Source organism: Papio anubis, chromosome 1, assembly GCF_008728515.1.
Source record: "Papio anubis isolate 15944 chromosome 1, Panubis1.0, whole genome shotgun sequence".
Classification (NCBI taxonomy): Eukaryota; Metazoa; Chordata; class Mammalia; order Primates; family Cercopithecidae; genus Papio; species Papio anubis.
Window position 1 is genome coordinate 205,182,639 of NC_044976.1, and position 19,739 is coordinate 205,202,377.

Below are 19,739 nucleotides of genomic sequence, written 5' to 3' on the forward strand. Positions count from 1 at the left end.
GACCTAATTCTATTTGAGGCCTACCATAATTAATTTACTTTTGCTACTTCAAAAAGATTAAAATAATGCTCAGTTTGTTTGCCCATAGTTTAAAAGAAGTTATTCATGTTCTTGAAAATAAATATTTCTATAAACTTGAGATATTATATTTTTCATCTGTTCTATGCTTTTGTAATACATATAATTAGATTAGTTTATACCATTTATTTGTTGAACTATCATCTATCTATCAAAGTAGAATGAAAGTTCCACAAAAACAGGGCCCTGGGATATCATCCACACCTTGCACATAATGGGTACTCAATAATGGTTGGTTTATTGAATGAATGAATAATGAAGAAGGAAAATTGAAGTTCAAGTAGGTAAACAGTTTTTTCCCCATCAGGGAGCAAAATGATTCCTTCACTTTGAATTGTTAAGACTACTTTTTCTCCTTTCTTTGTTTTCTTTTTTTTTTTCCTAGTAGGGGGCGGGGGTTGGCATATGTTACGGTGCATTGTTTTTTGGGTGTTCTAACTCTGAGCTAAAGAATTGAGTAAACTTTCCTATGAATGAAAATAAAACTAAGCATAGTCACTCTTTTGTTCATTTTTTTTCCCCAGGGTAGACTATTAATAATCAAGAATTAAGTTTGGACTCTCTTTTCTGCCAACAATGATCAGACTTTCTAGCCATAGAGAAAGGCCTAGAATATTAAATTATATCCAAAAGCTGGCCCCTGACAACAGTAGCAGTTTACATGTTTCTTAGGAACCATATTGCATCATCTAAAACGTCTGTGAACGTGCTGAAATTTGAACACATCTTTTCATTTGGAGACTGCCACAAACACATCGCAGCATCGGGTTTCTTAGTTGCTCTGCTGAGCAACATCTTCTGTCACTTGTATTACTTTCTCATCTATTCTGTTGAGTCAGTTGGCATTGGCTGGCCACTAAATAAAATCTGGGAAGAAATAAGGTTTAGGAACATTTACTTTTTCTCAGAAAGTAAGGAAGGCCATTTAAAGAAATACCTACTAACTCTGTAGAAAAAGTTATCAATCAAAATGGAATTCAGAAAAATTAAGGTAATTCTCAAAAACAAACAAAAAAACTAAACAGAAAAATTAAGGTAATTTTGTAATGCTATGGTGAGGTCAAAGTATCTAGAGTTAAGACTAAAGAAATATGGAACAAGAGAAGCACATTGGGTAGGTTCTGTTCAGATTTTAAGATTCTCTGTATTTTCCTACATTTTATTAAACAGTACTACTACAAATTCCTATTATCTAGAATATGCATATATTAAACCTGTGGTTCTCAACCAGTAGCACTTTTGCCTTCCAGGGTTTATTTGGCAATGTCTGACAACATTTCTGATTCTCATAACTGGGGGGATGGGGTGTGGGCAGTGGTGGTACCACTGGCACTAGCAGGGAGATACCAGGGGTACTGCTAAATGTCCTACAATGCACAGAGCAGCTCCCATGACAAACAAATTATGCAGCTCGAAATGACTACAGTGCCAAGGTAGAGAATCCCTGTACTAAACCAAAGCAAAGAAATAAATTCAAAAGCCAAGAGATATCACTTGAAACTAGTAAGATGAAAGTGAATGGAGACTGAGGTAGTCCTAGGTTTTAAACAAAATATATTCATAAATACATAATGAAGAAAACATATTATATATGAATACATCCATAATAGTAACATGAATGAAAATATTGATAAATTTTAGTTGATTGGTAGTTTTATATTAATGGATTCTTGGGCTACATTAAATGAAATGTAGTCTTGGACGGAGGAGGTAACAGTTCTGTTAAACACTGTAGGGGCGCAAGCACATCTGAATTATTCTTTTTTATTTTGACTGCCTTTTTCTTTTCGTCAAGAGCATTCACAAATCAGAACATGTCCAGAAAGATCTTCAGAATAGCGACAGGCTTGGAAACCACAGCAAACAAGATGGCTTAAACACTGGTTTTAAAAACACCTTATTTAGTACAAAACTGTCCTATTTATTTTTTGGTATTCCCTGCAGCAGCTGGGATAGGACCATGCATCCATGAGGCGCTCAATCTGCTGTCAAATTAACCAAGGATAATTAGCCAGGGGAAAAACAAGACAGAGAGAGAAAGGGGACAGGCCAACAATTTTCAAATATTTGAACAGCTGTCATATAGAACATTTGTTCTGTTTACTTACAGAGAGACAAACATAGGAAAGCCCCTTCTGTAGACCAATAAGAGTGAATACAAATTCATTCCTCCAATAGGTTGTACATGAATAAAAGGCATGAAGTAGTTCAAGAATGGTTGAGTAAAAGAATGGATAATGATTCCTCAAAGTATTCTGGATTCCACGAGAAAGAGCTATAGAACTAATATCACAGTTCTCATTAGAAACTACAGGTGAGTGTGTCCCAACTTGCATAAAAATATAAATTCACTCTTATCTAAGTCATGTTCAGGCCTCCAGTCTGTCACTTAAAATGCTGAGGTAGAAGATTATTAACTAGAAAGCTACCACAGTGAAGTTGCCGGTGTGCCTCTTTTATTAACTAGTTAGTTAGAATAAACCTCAATAAGGTACTTGCCTTTATAATAAACTACAATAATGTACATAGGCTCCAAAGGTAACTTACTGGATTTGAAATAAGTATTAGGTAGAATGTCTTTAAAAAGTGAACTGCATAAACTTTAAAAGGGTGAATTTCATGGTTTGTGAATTATATCTTAATTTTTAAAAAGTGAATTGCATTTTTATAAACTTAGACATTTAATTTGAAGCTAAAATTTGAGGCATTAGCAAGATGATTTGGCTTACTACAGCTTTTTTGAGGAGAATTTTGGGGAAGGAATAAATATAATTCTTTTTCCTGTAGTTTGATTAGTCTCAATAGTTCTTAGAAAGTCAGTCCTAAGTTTTTTTTTGTTTCTTTTTTGTTTTTTTTCTTCCTGATGACTCAACATGATTTCTACGCAGTTATTAAAAAAATTCTTACCTTGATAGGCTAAAAACATTTTAGTGAAAGGAGGCATCCTGACCAGGAAGTGAAGCACAGTCCCGCTGTTGGAATAGTGGGAGCCATAGTGATAGGGCTGCACGGGAGGCATGGGGTCATCTTCCCTGGCTCCTTTGCGGTACTCTTCCTCCAAGTACTGAAAGAAACAGTGAATACAGAGAATTCGTGATTGTGGGCTCCAGGTAACACTAGAAAAGTGCTGGATGGTTTTTATTCTCTCCTTCTCTACTACCCCTTTGAGGCCATTCTCCACGGCTGGCCCTCCCACTCTTGCCCCGGAGACTTCAGCCTCCTTGAGTGTCTGGGAGTCTTCTCCTTGGTGCCTCACTAAGACCTAAACACTCGGAAGCATTTCCCATCTCCACATTCACTCTTTCATCCCCTCATAGGAAACCTACCCAACTTTGAGCACTCCACCTCCTAATTAATGGCTCATAATGTCTAAGCTGATCAAGCACCCAACAAATGAGAGGTGCTTCTGTCACTAGAGATGTCTTCATTTCAAAAGAGTTTCAAGATGTAATGCTATGTTGTTTAGAGAACTGCTTCTCTAGAAGTAGAAATGCAATAGAAATGTAAAAACTATGTCACGTTATTGGTAATAATATAACATTTTAAGTCTGTTTTACAGTGCAGTTACCAGAGATTTAAAAAAAAAAAAAAAAGAATATGGTGACTTTTCACTACTCCTGTCTTCCCATCATAAAGTAGGAAGTTCAACCAAACATTTAAAATCTGTCACTATTCTTGTCTCCCATAGCTTCTGTCTGATTCTGATAACAAAGTCAGGTATAGTGAATTAAGAGTTACTTCTTGATTCTCACAGCAATGACGCATTTTCAACTGCTGAAGAATCAAGTAGTGACAGTCATAAGATGCTTAGAGGGACGTTTCAGGAACTGTGGCATAAAATAATGTGATGAATATGAGAAAAGTGTTTCAGTTGCTCCTGTCTTGATACTCCTGTGAAGAATGTAATGTGCAGCTATTGCATTTTTTTGAATTTCCAATAGAATTTCATTAATGTTAACTTCACAGAAAAAGGTAATTCATTTTCTTTTTAAAATGTTAAAATCTGATAAATTTTTGTTTAATAAACCAATGAATAATTTCCTGAATATGACTAATGGTTATGGTACATTATAAAGATATTAACACTATTATATAAATAACACTAGGGGATATGAATAGCAGGTCCCTGGAAATCTCTGTGATTTTTATAAGGAATGTGACTACTGTATACTTGAATAAACAATGAGTTATTGGTTTTCAATTTGTGCCAAAATAAATGTATCCTTTTTCTGGGCGAAGTGTTCTCAGAAAATCAGGATAGAAGATGATATTTCATTTCACATAATGATTTCTAGCTGTCCGTCAATCCTAGTACAAGAAAGTAAAAAATCAGTAGTATAAATTTAAAATTAGGTAAAACACAAGTCTGTAAAACAAAACACAATTTTTCATTTAATAAAGTATGAGTAAAAACAAAAGCTACCTTGTATGTGTCCACATAACGATCTTCTTTTTCTTTATACTGAACAGCTATAGGTTTAGAGAGATTTCTACAAGAAAAGGATAATTTTAAAAATTAAATATTTTGATACTGTCAAGATTAAGCTCCCTAGATGTCTGCATCTTGAAAGTTGGTAAGTGGTCAACAAAATGCTCCGCCTTTATTTCTCTGCTTAAACATGTTGTTTTGCAACTAACAGTCACCATTCAAAATTATGATTTCAGAAATTAAGGTAGAATTTTCCCCACAGAGCCAGGTCAGTATTAGGAATTCCTGACTTACAGGTAGCATTAATAAGAAGGGCTACTACTATCCTTCTTTCCCTTCTGCAGCTTCCTCTAGAATCGTAACTGATGCTGCTTGTGGGAGCAGATTCCTAGACCAAGCCCTGAAAGTTAGTGTTCCATTTTCCAGACTCTACATCCAGTTAGGCAGTGTAGAGTGAAGGACAGTTTCGACAGAACTTAGGAACAGAGGAAGATGCTGTGTAATTACTAGCCTAGTTAGTAAAAACTGAAGAAACAACACGTGCTCAAAATGACCAAGCTGAGATTTGGAGAGTGAGAACTGAAATAAATATTTTGCTACCTAGTTAGTAGATGGTGAGTGATACACTGTGCATAGTGCAGAGTATGTATGCACGCGTACAAAGGTGTCAGTGCTGGTGTTCAGAGAATGTGAACCACACGACACCATTCCTTGAAGCAGGAGAATGAATCCTCATCCCTCCAGGAATGAATCCTCACTTTTACAAGCTACAGAATCATGTGTCAGATTCTGTGTCAGAATCAGAATCTGTGTCCCTGCGTGGCACTTGAAGGTGCAAAAGAAAAAGCTCTGATGAAGAAGGGCAGGCTTTTTTGCCTGAGGAACCATCTGGTCTGGCACAGGCATGGACCACCTGGATTTCAACCTTGACCGACAGCAAGATTTACCTAAATTTCAGTGAGTCAAACCAGGTCTGCTTAACCACATGTTGACACATCTTTTTTTTTTTTTTTTTTAAATATAAATTACTATTTTCTAGGAATGTTGAAATTAGTGGTATTAAGTGCACTAATTTTGTCTTTGAGATTTTTCTAATCATAAAAACTTTGTTAAAAAGTAAAAACAGTTTTATAGAATAGATACAAATTAACATCTAAAAATAGAGCAAAATCACTTAAGATGGCTGCCTACTTTTTTTTTTTTTTTTTTTCTGAGACAGAGTCTCTCACTCTGCCGCCCAGGCCAGAGTGAAGTGGCGTGATCTCACCTCACTGCAACCTCTGCCTCCCGGGTTCAAGCCATTCTCTTGCCTCAGCCTCCCAAGCAGCTAGGACTACAGGCATGCACCATCATGCCTGGCTAATTTTTGTATTTTTAGTAGTAGAGTAGGATGGTCTCGATCTCTTGACCTTGTGATCCACCTGCCTCGACCTCCCAAAGTGCTGAGATGACAGGCGTGAGCCACTGCGCCCAGCCAGCCATTATTTTTTATGTGTATTTTTTCTCTTTATTTTCTCTTGACACTGACTTGTTGGAAAAACCAGGTCATTTATTCTGCTGGAGGCTTCACATTCTGCATTTTCTGATTGCTTCCTGTAACATCATTTAGTTTGTTCCCATAACCCCTGTATTTCCTAGAGACTGGAAAAGTCTTGCTTAGGTTCAGGTTCAACTCTTTATTTGTCAAGAATCCTTTATAGGTGCTGATGTGAGCTTTATATATATTTTCCTTTTTTTTTTTTTTTTTTCTCATTCTGCATGGTTGAGAGGAGTGAGCTTTATGTTGTATCGTATCAGGAAGCCTATGATATTCCACTCTAATGATGCTCAGTTTGATCTGCGGGCTCAGGCTCCCATTGAATTTGTACCTAATGGTTTAATCCACTGATGATTATTGCTTGAATCACTTATTTCACTAGAGGTTGCAAAATGTTGATTTCCCATTCTCTCATTTCTTCTAAATGTATTAGAAGAAAACAGACAAGGTGAGCCTTGGATGTTTTGTTGTGTCAGAAAGCAAGGAAACTAATATGGTCTTGTCAAAAAGACTCAGAAATTGGCCAGGCGTGATGGCTCACACCTGTAATCCCAGCACTTTGGGAGGCTGAGATGGGTGGATCACCTGAGATCAGGAGTTCAAGACCAGCGTGGCCAACATGGTGAAACCCTGTCTCTACTAAAAATACAAAAATTAGTTGGGCGTGGTGGCACGCGCCTGTAGTCCCAGCTATGTGGGAGGCTGAGGCAGGAGAATCGCTTGAACCCAGGAGGCAGAGGTTGCAGTGAGCCAAGATCGTGCCACTGCACTCTAGCCTGGTGACAGAGCAAGACACTATCTCAAAAAAAAAAAAAAAAAAAAAAAAAAAAGGCGATTCTAGGTATATGTTCAGACATATAGCAACCAAACATGATAATGGACCTGATTCAAGAAAACCAACTATAAAAAACTATCTTTGAGAGAATCAGGGGACATTTGGAAATGGACTAGATATTAGATGATATCATGGAATTACTGTCAATTTTCTTACATGTGATAATAGCACTGTGGTTAAGGTGTTCTATTTTTTAAAAAGATGCATACTGCAGAACAAAGAAGTGACATAACAAGATGTCTGTGATTTGCCTTAAATAAGAAAAAAAGATAATGTAAGTTTGGCAAAAATCTTCATAATTCACAACTGTTGAACTGGGGTGATAGGTATTTGGGTTCTTATATAATTCTTCTATTCTATGCATGTTTGAAATTTTTCCTAATAAAAACTTTAATAAAGAAATACAACATATGAATAGATGAACCCTAAAGGTTCTTTTAACTTACCTGTATATCAACGGATCATTGAGGTCAAGTGTCTCACTAATATAGTCAGCAAGTATAAATGGGAACACAGGATACTGCATGAGATCATTGAAGGATCGGCCAGCATGTTTGTTTAAGTGGGTCAAATATTCAAAATTAGTAATTTGTCCAGTATACCATAAATTTGTCAGAGCAGTGATGTTACCATATTCCAGAAGATTGGGGAGGTTATTTGTGAGTATATTGTGGTATACATCATCACGAACCTAAAAGGGAAGTAGAAAAAAAACCCCAGATATTATTTTTAGTCTTATAGGCACTTTTCTGCAAAGAACCCATGACATTATAGACATGTTACAAATCTCATGTCCTTCAAGAAATTATTTTTTTCTCAGTAACATTAATGGGTAGAAAACTGAGATTCAAGTCCAGGTCATCCTCCAAAGGCTGGGCTCTTCACCACTATGCTTTGCTGCTGGAGAAATATGTTAATAAAAAACTTCTAAGAAAAAGTTTGTATAGAAAAGTCACTTAAGACACTAAAAAAAAAAATAAGGAAAAAAGAAGAGTCTCATTCTAAATAAATGCAATATGGTATAGTAGAAACAGCATGGTCTTCTGAATTGGACAGATCTGGTCTATTTACCTGCTAACCTTCAGTGCTACAGTTACCATGTCTATAGTATGGGAGTGATAATATTTCTCTCATAAGAATTAAATAAAGTAGCCTATGTAAATAGGATATTTGATTTTCACTACTGATTGAAAACATAAACTCTTTTTTAGAGATTCACAATAGTTTTGTCACAGAAAAAGGGTATTGGTTCTTTTAAAGCAATTATATAATGATTGCTAATAAATGAAAAAAACAGACAAGACAACTTTGCTAAAAACAGATATGAAATACCCATTCTAAGCAGGCATATGCTTCAAACATAGGAAGAAGAGCCACAGATATGGATAATGAGAGTGTGAACTTAATGAGGAAATGTACTGGTAGTTATGGAACAGGCAAAACCACAGAGAACAGATCATCCTAAACCTGTAGCCTAAATCTGAAGGTTGCCAATTGTTGATGCTAAGGTCCACAGAAGGGAATTTATGACAGACTATAAGCCAAGCCCTGGAAGGAAAAGGAGGCATTCATTTATTCAACAAATATGAATTGAATACCTACATACCAGTAGTGTTCAAAATTCTGAAGAACTGGAACTTAACAAAGCAAAGACTTGGCATTCTACTGGGGAGAGGCAGAAAATGCTGGATGCTAATACATTCTATGGAGAAAAACAGACCAAAGTAAAGGAGGTAAGGGATGCTTGGTGGAGAGGGAGGGGTGGTTATTTTATAGAGTCAAGGAAGGTCTCTCTGATAGGAAGATATTTGATCAGGAAACTTGAAAAAGTGACAAAGCAAATCATTTGGATTTCTAAGGAGAAAAACATTCCAGGCAACAGTGAATGCAAAGTCCCCAAGGCACTGGTGTGCCTGACATTCAAGGCATGGATGGAGGAAACAGTGAGGGAGAGAATGGTAGACAATGATGTCAGAGAGGTAACAAGGTATGAGATTATCCAGGGCTTTATCAGGTTATTGGAAGGACGATGCCTTCAAGTGAATGTGACATGAAAGTGACTGAAGGACTCTGAGCAGAGAAAATATATGGTCCAACATACTTTAGCTGCTGTGTTGAGAACAATCTGAAGGGGGGCTAAGGGGCTTTCTATAAAGGAGAGCAGAGAAATGGTAGTGAAGGGACTGGAGGTCAAGAAAGGGTTTGTCAAAGTCATTGTAGCTGAAAGTCACTACAGCACTGAGCAAGGTTTTTCTTTTTTGTTTTTGTTTGTTTGTTTGTTTTGTTTCGTTTTGTTTTTTGTGATGGAGTCTCACTCTGTTGCCCAGGCTGGAGTGTAATGGCATGATTTTGGCTCACTGCAACCTCCGCCTCCCAGGTTCAAGTGATTCTCCTGCCCCAGCCTCCCAAGTAGCTGGGACTACAGGCATGTGCCACCATGCCCCGCTAATTTTTGTATTTTTAGTAGAGATGGGGGTTTCACCATGTTGCCCAGGCTGGTCTTGAACTCCTGACCTCATGATCTGACTGCCTTGGCCTCCCAAAACAAAATGCTGGAATTACAGGCATGAGCCACTGTGCCTGGCCCTGAGCAAGTGTAAACTACTTCATTTCGGTCATTTTGGGGAATCGAAATTTAACACAATTTTGGAGGTCAAAAATAATCATATAACCAAGGCTTTACTTTAATTAGAACTAAGAAATATGGCAATTTTTATTGGATTTCAGAAACAGTATGGATGCAGGAAAGCCAGTTAGGAGGCTATTGTAAATGATTCTGGCAAGAAATAATGGTGGCTTAAACCAGGATGGTAGCAGTGGAAGCAGTCAGACTCTGGATGTATTCTGACGACAGAGCCAACAGGACCTATTAAGAGAGTGTATGCAGGGGATGAGAGAAGAACAAGAGTCTTGGATAATCTCAAGAGTTTTGGCCTGGGCACTGGAAAGATGGAGTTGTCATTTACTGAGATAGAGAAAACTGGAAGGAAATTTTGGGGGGAAGATTAGAAGTTCAGTTTTGTACAGGTTAAGCTTGAGATGCAAATTAGTGACTTCTAAATGGAGACACCAGTCAGGAGTTAAATTAGTGTGGCATTCAGGAGAGAGGTTTGGGTACTGACATAAATTTGTAAATTGTTAGAATACAGATGGTATTTTAAAGTCGTAAGACTGGATGAGAAGACAAGAGGTCTGAAGAATGAGCCCTGCAACACACCAAGGAGGTGTCTGCAACCAAGACTGAGAAGCAATGGCTGGGGTAAGATATAAGAACTAAGAGAAAATGGTAACCCAGAAGCCCAGGGAGGAAGGTTTTATTTAAGGAGAGAAAAATCAGCTGGGTCAAACACTGCCGATAGGTCAAGTAAAATGGGGACAAAGAAAGATTATGACATTAGGGGTTTAGCAACATAGAGGTTACCAATGACCCTGACGAGAGTGGTGAGAAGAAAGTCTGCCTGAAGCATTTCAAAAGAAAACTGGAGGCAGCAAGCATATGCAACTTTCCCCAACAGGTTTTCTATAAAGGAGAGCAGAGAAATGGTGGCCGACAGGATTAGAGGTCAAGAGAGTTTGTCAAAGATGGACTCCGCTACAGCACTGAGCAAGTTTAAATTACTCCTTTCAGTCATTTGGGGGAATCAGAATTTACCTCATTTTGGAGGTAAAAGACAATCCTCATATAACAAAGGCTTCACTTTAATCAGGACTAAGAAATATGGCAATTTTTATTCGATTTCAGTAAACCTTCATGTAATCAGTATGAGTATAGTTACATTGGCCCATGAGCACTTAAACAATATATATCAATTAATAAGGGTGAATTTACCTTGGTGTTATCAAACGCCAACAGGAGTGTCCTGCCATTTGTTAGAAAGATTTCTACAGCATTATCTCTCAATTGCCACCAACGCTTGTGAACTTCTTTAATTTCTTCATATGTCCAGGAAAATGATGCTGGTTCTAACTCTCCCTGAAGGCTCTAAGACAAAGAAATAGGCAAAAATATTTGTTTTGCCAGAAATATAAATAATTAATTTTAATTTTAGATTTTAAAAAGCATCAAAACATAACAGAAAATCTTTTTGTGGCAGATGGCAGATAAGATTACCTGAAAACTCTCCCAATGCAAAACACCTCAAAATGCTTGATAAAATTTAGAAATTAAAAAAAATTAATAGGCTTTATTTTTTAGACTAGTTTTAGGTTTACAGAATATTGAGCAGATAATACAGAATTTCCATGTATCCTCCCCTCCCTTGGCCCTGCACTCACAGTTTCTCTATTATTAAATCTTGCATTTGGTATGGGACATAAATTACAATTGATGAACCAATATTGCTACCATTTTTCTTACATAAAGTACACAGTTTATAGTAGGGTTCACTCTTTGTGTTGTACATTCCATGGGCTTTGACAAATGTATAATGACATGTATCCACCATCACGATATCATACAAAATAGCTCTATTGCCCTAAAACTCCTTGGGACTCCACCTACTCATCCCTCGTTTCCTCTCCCCAACCTCTGGCAACCACTAATTTATTTACTGTCTCTATAGAGTTTTGCCTTTTCCATAATGTCATATAGTTCAAATCATACAGTATATAGCCTTTTCAGGTTGGCTTCTTTTACTAAGCAAATATCCTTTTAAATACATAGCTGAGCTTGCAAGAAAACAAGGGAAATGACATCCCCAGGGGTCAAAAATGTAGAGGAACCGGAAAATCAGCACTAAGCAGGGAGTGATACTCTGGTTGCTCTGTTGTATGTGTCTGCATACACATGCATGTATGCACATACCCCAGTTTCAGAAACGAACTGATGTAGGTTCACAGCAACTTGAGGACAGAAGATGAGGCCTTGGCCCCCTAGAATCGGGGTGTGGAATTGAGATTGCTTCAGAAAGCTAAAACCTAGGAAGGGATGCCTAATGAAAGATTAGACAAACAAATGTGCGCATCAATAAAGGGGAATAGGCCGGGCACAGTGGCTCATGCCTATAATTGCAGCACTTTGGGAGGCTCAGGCAGACAGATCACTTGAGGTCAGGAGTTCAAGACCAGCTTGGCCAACATGGTGAAACCCCATCTCTACTAAAAATACAAAAATTAGTCGGGAGTGGTGACAGGCACCTGTAGTTCCAGCTACTCGGGAGGCTGAGGCAGGAGAATCACTTGAACCCAGGAGACGGAGGTTTTGGTGAGCCGAAATCACGCCACTGCACTCCAACCTGGGTGACAGAGTGAGACTCTGTCTTAAAAAAATAAAAATAAAAATAATAAAAATAAAGGGAAATAACCAGGACGCAAGCTTGTCTCTTTTGGCCTGGAACCTAGAGAACAGAAAAAAAAGCCTTTCTCTGAGAATTCATAATTGTGGGCCTGCCATCATATAGATTTAGGGTAAATCCACGTCTGGATGGCCTGAAAACGCCCGAGCTTTGAAACAGTTCTCATGCTTCCAAGTCATCCAGCAAAGGGAAAGCGGAATCTCTGGAGGAGCATTCCTAGAACTAATGGGGCATTTCTGCAAATAAAGCCCCACCGAATGTAAGCTGACAGATCAACACATACCAAATAGATACATTCCCCTGCTAGGTGGTCAACAGAAGAAAAGAAGATGAGAAAACAATCACTGGAAGGTTGAATCTGCTTGAGAGTATTAATCCTAGTGTACTCAGACAAATCCCCACATTCTGAAATGAAGAGGTAGGGACCACAGGGCCTACACATCCTGCCATCACTAGGTCCCTCCCAAAGTACAAAATCAAGAAAAACTTTTTAAAAAGTGCATCTAGGTCTTTGTAACTGAATATATAAATTATGTATTCAGTTACAATTAAGTCATGCTTTTAATAGTGAAATAATGAAAGAAGTTTCTACTAAAGTTTAAAACTAGCTAGAATGTATCTCCTCATATCAACCTGCATCCTAGTTTTCTTTTTTTTAATCAGTTTTTTTTCCTTTTTAAAAAATTTCACTTACTTACTCTTCTGTGTTGACTAACAGGAAGCTCAGAGCAAATTTAGGACTCAATTGCCAAGAACTGTTTTATCCCAGGCTCTTTAACTTTCCAAAACCTTAAATTTTTTTTAGATTCAAATTATCCTACTCTATGTGTGTTTTACTATTGTTCTTGGTCCAAAATAATTTTTATAAGTAAAAGCAGGGAATATATCATGAATAAAATAAGACATCTTAATGAAAATGTAATATTTTCATACTTAAAACTGAATTCCTCCTTTGTTTAGTTTCAACATTCATTCAACATATATTAATTAACCACCTATGCACAAGGTGCTCTGCTAAGTGCTCTGCATGAAATAAATCTGTATAGGTCAAAAAGGGGGCATGAAACATTTGTACACACATTTGCATACACAATGCAAGATACGAAATGTTATATAAGAAGAACCAACACTACAAAAGTACATAGGAAGGAAGGATTTTTCTGTCTATTAAGAAGCAAGGGCATTTTTAGATTTTTAAAAAAATTTTCCTCTTTATTTAAACATAAGATACATTTATAGCATGCAAGTTAACTTAAAATTAAATGGTGTCATCCCAGACCAAGTATTTGTGAATGTATCCTCAAGCACTGAAAATAAACCAACATATTCAACAGGTGGACTCAGACTCTTCTGTCACCTCATGTCAAATGGAGTTAAACACAAATTGAGCAGAATTTTTAAGGTGAAAAACTGTCATCTTTTGGACACACAAAAAAGTTGTCTCATACATCAACTATTACATTCCTTGGCTGATAAAAGGATACATCTTGAAAATTAACATAACTATATTTTACTATCTGGGACAAACCCTGTGGTAATTGCTATATAAGTCAGAAAAGAATGCTGTTCATATATCTGACTACTTTAAATATGTTCATGAATTTTTTTACATTATTTATTTTATAACCAAACCTCATGTTTTCACTCATTACTTTTTTTTTTTTTTTGAGACGGAGTCTTGCTCTGTTGCCCAGGCTGGAGTACAGTGGCATGATCTCGGCTCACTGCAACCTCTGCCTCCCGGGTTCAAGCAATTCTCCTGCCTCAGCCTCCTGAGTAGCTAGGATTATAGGTGCTGCCACCACACCCGGCTAATTTTTTTGTATTTTTAGTAGAGACGGGGTTTCACCATGTTGGCCAGGCTAGTCTCAAACTCCTGACCTCAGGTGATCCACTTGCCTCAGCTTCCCAAAATGCTAGGATTACAGGCGTGAGCCACCATGCCTGGCCTAATTTATTTAAAATAAAATATATATTGATAATTAAACCACACATAATCTCATTTAGTATATCCTTAGGAATTCCTGGCTTTAGAACTTCTCTGAAACAAAAAGCTTACTTCTATTACAGGAATCTCAAAAAATATTTTAATGGCATAAAAGATAATTCAAATAAAAGCTTTATTATACAAAAAATATAAGAATCTTTATTTTCTGATTAATACCAGTCTGTCTAGAATAATAACAATTATCATTAAGCTATGTGAATATCAGAATTACTTAAGTTATTCAATTATTTAATATTTTTCCTTTCTTTCTGAAGGCAAAGGTACTTGATAGTGAACTGGGAGTGGCAAGGAGTAGATATTTGCTGCAACAGAGGATAGTAATAGGAAGAAAAGAACATAAATTGATATAATAGGAGCATTCAGAATATGACTTACATTAACTGCTATAAGACTTGGGCCATGAGCCAGAGGAGATGGCACAGTCTTCTTTTTAAAATTATATTTTAAAAAATGTTTGGAACTCAGACCAATCTATACATAGAGTGACAAATAATTAACTCTAATAGCTCTTCCTTCTCTCTAGTTATACGGAATTGATACAGTTTTGGAATCTGTCTAGATTTATGTAAATACAGACTTAAGCTTCTACTCACCGAACTTTCAACTGTATCAGAAGCATTATCTTCCACAAAATACATTCCACATTTACCTGCAGAAAGTAATTGGATATAAGGGTTTTAAAATGCATGTGCACACTACCATTCATGGTTTAATGCATGGTCTCTAGAGTCCTTTGGTCTGAATTTGAGTCTCACTACCTAGACACAGTTCCCAGCACTCAATAAATATTTTTGAATAGTATCCATGAAGTCCTGGGCAAGTTGCTTTACCTCTTTGTGTCTTAATTTCTTTATTTAAAAAAAAAAAAGTTTGCAGGGAGCTCTATTTCACTGAGCTACTATGGGAATCAAATTAGAATATATGCAAACTGCTTATGTGCTCAGTGTTAAATAAATGTTGGCTATTTATTATTACCATTACTCTTACATTACAAGGATATTGATTTGCTTTATTTTGTTACACACTAATTGAAGTCAAGTGGTAAACCAAATTATCTAGCAAAAGGGAAATCCTTAATTATTTTGCAGACTGAGACACTCAATAGGGTAGAGCAGGCCCTAAACATAGCCCCCAACTTTTTCCTGTTTCATAAGCTGGCTGTTGCTAACCCACGTCCCAAATCGCGTTTTAAAATATTGGGAACTTCTCTGAAGTTCTGCCCCCTGCATGCTCATCACCCTTGAGTACTGAGTGGACTCTGAACTAGTGGCATGGCTAGCTCAGAGAAGGGTACTGCCTCCATCCTTGTGAAGGTGGGGCTCAGTCCCACCAGGCTTGAAGCTCCACATCTTGGACCTTGGAGGCTGTAGCTTACAACATTCATTCTCAAATTTTAAGGTACATCAAATCACTGGAGGGCTCATCAGAACATAGACTGCTGGGTCCCACCCTCAGAATTTCAGATGCATCAAGTCTGGACTGAGGCGTGAGAATGTGCAATTCTAAGAAGCTCCTATGAGATGCTGATGCTACTAATTCAGAGTTCTCACACTTTGAGAACCTAGCCTACAGCATACAAATTGGTTCTTTAAGGGAATAGAGGCCAAGTGGTATAATTGTTTTCCTTCATACTTTGAGAATAAAATTTCCAACCAAATATAACTATATAGGTATCCATGGACTAACAATCTTGGCCTTTCTCTCAGAAGTACAATAGAGAATATAAATTATGAACAATCTTAAAGTAGACATATTTCTTATGGACAGTTATATCTAATAAAATAGTAGGTAAGTATACCAATAATTTTTCACTTTAAAAAATCTAAATTGGCATATAATAAAAGAAACGGTTAAATATAAAATTGCATATTCATGAAGAAATTTAATCTTATAAAAATTAAAATGCTATTCATGTGCTTTTCAGAACATAAGATATCATTTCTACACATTCATGAGTCATATGCAATCACATATAATGTTAAGACAAACTAGCCTATATGATACTACAGAAAGTTTATCCAATTTAATGGCATGGTGTCAAAAAAACACTTTAAATAATCTAAGAATAAATAAGGCAGGGTGAATATGTGCAAAATTCTTCAAAATTTGACTTACCTAGTAACAATTCACCAGCTGTCTCTCTAGATGGTGCAACACTGATACATCTTCGATTTATTCTGTCAAAACATATTTAAAATTACTATGACTAAATGCTTTGACCAATTTCAGAGAGTACATGCTTTATTTTACCTAGTAAAAGATTTCTGCAAAGCAGACTAGATAGAGCTCCAATAGCATGAGGTATCTTGTTGAAACCCACATGAAAATATTAGCTCCTTTTTTAACATTCTAGTTGAAGAGAAATGACTGAAACACCTAGAAAAGGCTAATAATCCCTATAACCTGTAGACAGAATATATAAATTAAGTTATTTAAAAGATGTATCAATATTTTATATTTTCTAGTAAATAAGCAAACATTGTTTCACACCTCTGATACTTCAAATACATTTTTTAAAAAAAGCCTAGTATTCTAGGAAAAACAGGATCTGGAATCAGAAAGTTCCTTTGTGTTCTTAGCCAATTTTCTTCTTTGCATCTCAGTTTTTTATCTATGAAATCGGTATAACAACCACAATGAGAATATTATCAATAGTTAATATATAATAACATACTTAATACTCAACAATGCTATGGTGCCTATTATTATTTCTTCATTTAATAGATGAGGTAACTGAGACAGACAGGTTAAGTAATTTGTCTAAGATTAAAGAGCTAGTAAGAGCAGGAACTGGAATCTGAACCTTTAATCACTACATTATATCGCCTCTTGATGATACCACCGGCAGCTCTATCTACTTTACAGAGATGTTAAACAGTCAATTACAAAATATGTGTGTGTGTGTGTGTGTGTGTGTGTACATGTATATGTGTGTATATATGTGTGTGTCTGTATGTGTGTGTGTGTGTATGTGTATATATATATGTATACTAACAAGGGCCAGAACATGATGACTGAAATCCCATGAACCCTTGCTATCAGAAATGTCATTTCCTTTTAGATTTTGGCCATATAACCTTGTCCTCCCTTGAGCCTTTCCTGTTTAGGATTTTTCTAAAAATGATGGCATTATCTAAAATAAATATTACATAAACGCTACAATAAACTGTTGTATATTCATGAAAGAGTGAAGGTCTATGGATTCAAAATTACCTTATAGATTCACTTGCAGCTTTGTCTTTGACAGTAGAAGAGAAAGAAGAATGAGTTTTGTCTTCAAATAGGTAAGAGAGTGGTGGTTTGACAATATCTGTTGAGGAGAAAAGTAAACATTATCTTTATCTAATGACCATAGTTCTCTGCTATATTTATATGTTGAGTTAAGAAGCCACTATTACCTTCTGATTTTTGTCTATCCCTAAGGAGATACTTATTTGGAATAGTTAAATAACATCTCTGTAAACGTCTCCTCTCTCGATTTGGTCCTTCTGTTGGATCCAACTGCCATGAAGTTGGATAGTAGATGGGGTCATACCATACTGCTCTGCAAGTAAAAAGATTAAAGGGTGTTTTAAGTGATCATTCAGGACTTGTAGCTATAAAAAAATCATTACAGAGATTGAATAAGTCACAACTGATCTGCTCATTTTAAAACTCCAAATATTTATACATTTGATCAGGGAATGCATATACAAGCACAAGTAATAAAATCTAAGTGTCTTTTTGCTCCTGAATCCCAGTCTCCCAGTTCCTCACCTGAAGGCAAGATCTGCTTCCAGTTTCTTTCAACTATTAAATTTTTAAAAAGATATATAATGACTACTATGAACACTTTAGTAATACAACATGCTGCATTTAATATGGTTAGATAAAAATTTTTTTCCAAATTAATTTTTAACATTTCCCATTTTGCCTACTTTTTTTTTTTTTGAGACTGAGTCTGGCTCTGTCACCCAGGCTGGAGTGCAGCGGCACAATATCGGCTCACTGTAACTTCTGCCTCTTAGGCTCAAGTGATTCTCCTGCCTCAGCCTCCCAAGTAGCTGGGATTACAGGCTCCCACCATGCCCGGCTAATTTTTGTATTCTTTTAGTAGAGATGGGGTTTCATCATGTTGGCCAGGCTTGTCTCAAACTCCTAGCCTCAAGTGATCCACCCACCTGGGCTTCCCAAAGTGTTGGGATTATAGGCATGAGCCACCTGACCTGGCCTCATTTTGCCTACTGTCTAATGAAACAAATAAAATCAGTTTCTTTCTGTGGTATGAATCACATTTTAAAAAAGATTTTAAAATAAATTTATATCTTAGATGAAATAAGACAGGAAAAACATATTAAATACAATTTTAGAAATAAATAAGAGAAAAAACCCACCCTTATTCATACCCTAAACATACCAAAATACTGGTAGTGGTTGTTATCTTTTTTTAAAAAAACATGCATCTGTTTTTAATTTGTAGTTATGATCATTATGATCATTTTTCTATAATTTGCCTTATTTTACAGAAACAGTATTATCTTTATCTCATTATTTTGAATGGCTGCCCAATATGAAGGCAGATGCACTGTAATGTATTTAACCATATTACTGCTAATATATAACTTGTTTCTAATTCATTCACTAGCATAAATAATGCAGAGATGGAAACTTTTATTTTCTTTTTCTTTTTCTTTTTTGACAGGGTCTCACTCTGTTGCCCAAGCCAAGGTGCAGTGGCATGTTCATAGCTCACCGTGGCCTTGAACTCCTGGGCTCAAGTGATCCTCCTGCCTCAGCCTCCCAAAGTCCTAGGCTACAGGTGTGAGCCACTGTGCCTGGCCTGCCTTCTATATTTTGAATATTTTCCTTAGGACAGAATCACTAAAATAGGATAACTGAAGCTAGAAGTAAAACGTTTTTAGGATTACTAATATATATTGTCAAAATGTACAATGCCACCAAAGTTCTCAGTAAGGACAGCTAATACCCTGCTGTGAATATTAACAGCCAAAATTTTTTTTAACATAAAAAGTAAAATGTGGTATCTAAAGGTTCTAGAAAACCAAATTAGCCTCTAGCAATATTGAATATTTTCCCATGTGTTTGGTAACTCATTTTGTCTTATGTGAGGAATGTGTTCATGCCTTTTGCTCATTCAAACTTCTGGGATCATAATATTTTACTTTAGAATCTGTATACGTTTTTCAAACAATAAAAATAACTCTTTATTTGCTGAAAATATATTTCCAGGCTTTTTTGTTGTTGTTATGTTTGTTAAACACACTGGAAAAAATTAAGGTTAAAATCTATTGATTTATTTGCAGTTTCTTCTAGAAAGTCATCTATCCTTCAAAGAGCTGACAAATATCCTACTATCTTCTACTTTATAAACTTTTTGAGTAATTCTTTTAACCATTTGGAATTTAGTTTAGTGTCTAATATTTAGTGTATGTTAGTACACCAAAGTCACATGAATCAGTTACCTTAACCAAATTTGGAGAATAATACCTAATTTCCCTCTTTTTGTTATTTGTAATACATATTTTAAATTAGTTAGAAAAATATATTTTTCTCAATCA

General features: G+C 36.2%; 1 protein-coding gene across 13 annotated transcripts in view; it reads right to left on the reverse strand.

The window, feature by feature from the left end:
• Positions 1 to 19,739, reverse strand: part of LYST (lysosomal trafficking regulator) — a 217,585-nt gene that overhangs the window by 46,348 nt on the left and 151,498 nt on the right. For 11 of the 13 annotated variants that reach the window (XM_017953559.2, XM_017953541.2, XM_017953553.3 and 8 more), the window contains 8 exons: positions 17,580 to 17,725; positions 17,395 to 17,491; positions 16,297 to 16,358; positions 14,775 to 14,830; positions 10,709 to 10,861; positions 7,326 to 7,570; positions 4,502 to 4,568; positions 2,986 to 3,142 (listed from right to left, as the gene is read on the reverse strand). In XM_017953559.2, coding sequence (XP_017809048.2) covers positions 2,986 to 3,142; positions 4,502 to 4,568; positions 7,326 to 7,570; positions 10,709 to 10,861; positions 14,775 to 14,830; positions 16,297 to 16,358; positions 17,395 to 17,491; positions 17,580 to 17,725 — 983 coding nt within the window. Of the gene's footprint in view, positions 1 to 2; positions 946 to 2,985; positions 4,387 to 4,501; positions 4,569 to 7,325; positions 7,571 to 10,708; positions 10,862 to 14,774; positions 14,831 to 16,296; positions 16,359 to 17,394; positions 17,492 to 17,579; positions 17,726 to 19,739 lie in introns of those variants that run through there. The other 2 variants (XM_021931624.2, XM_021931628.2) reach the window with 2 other exon arrangements.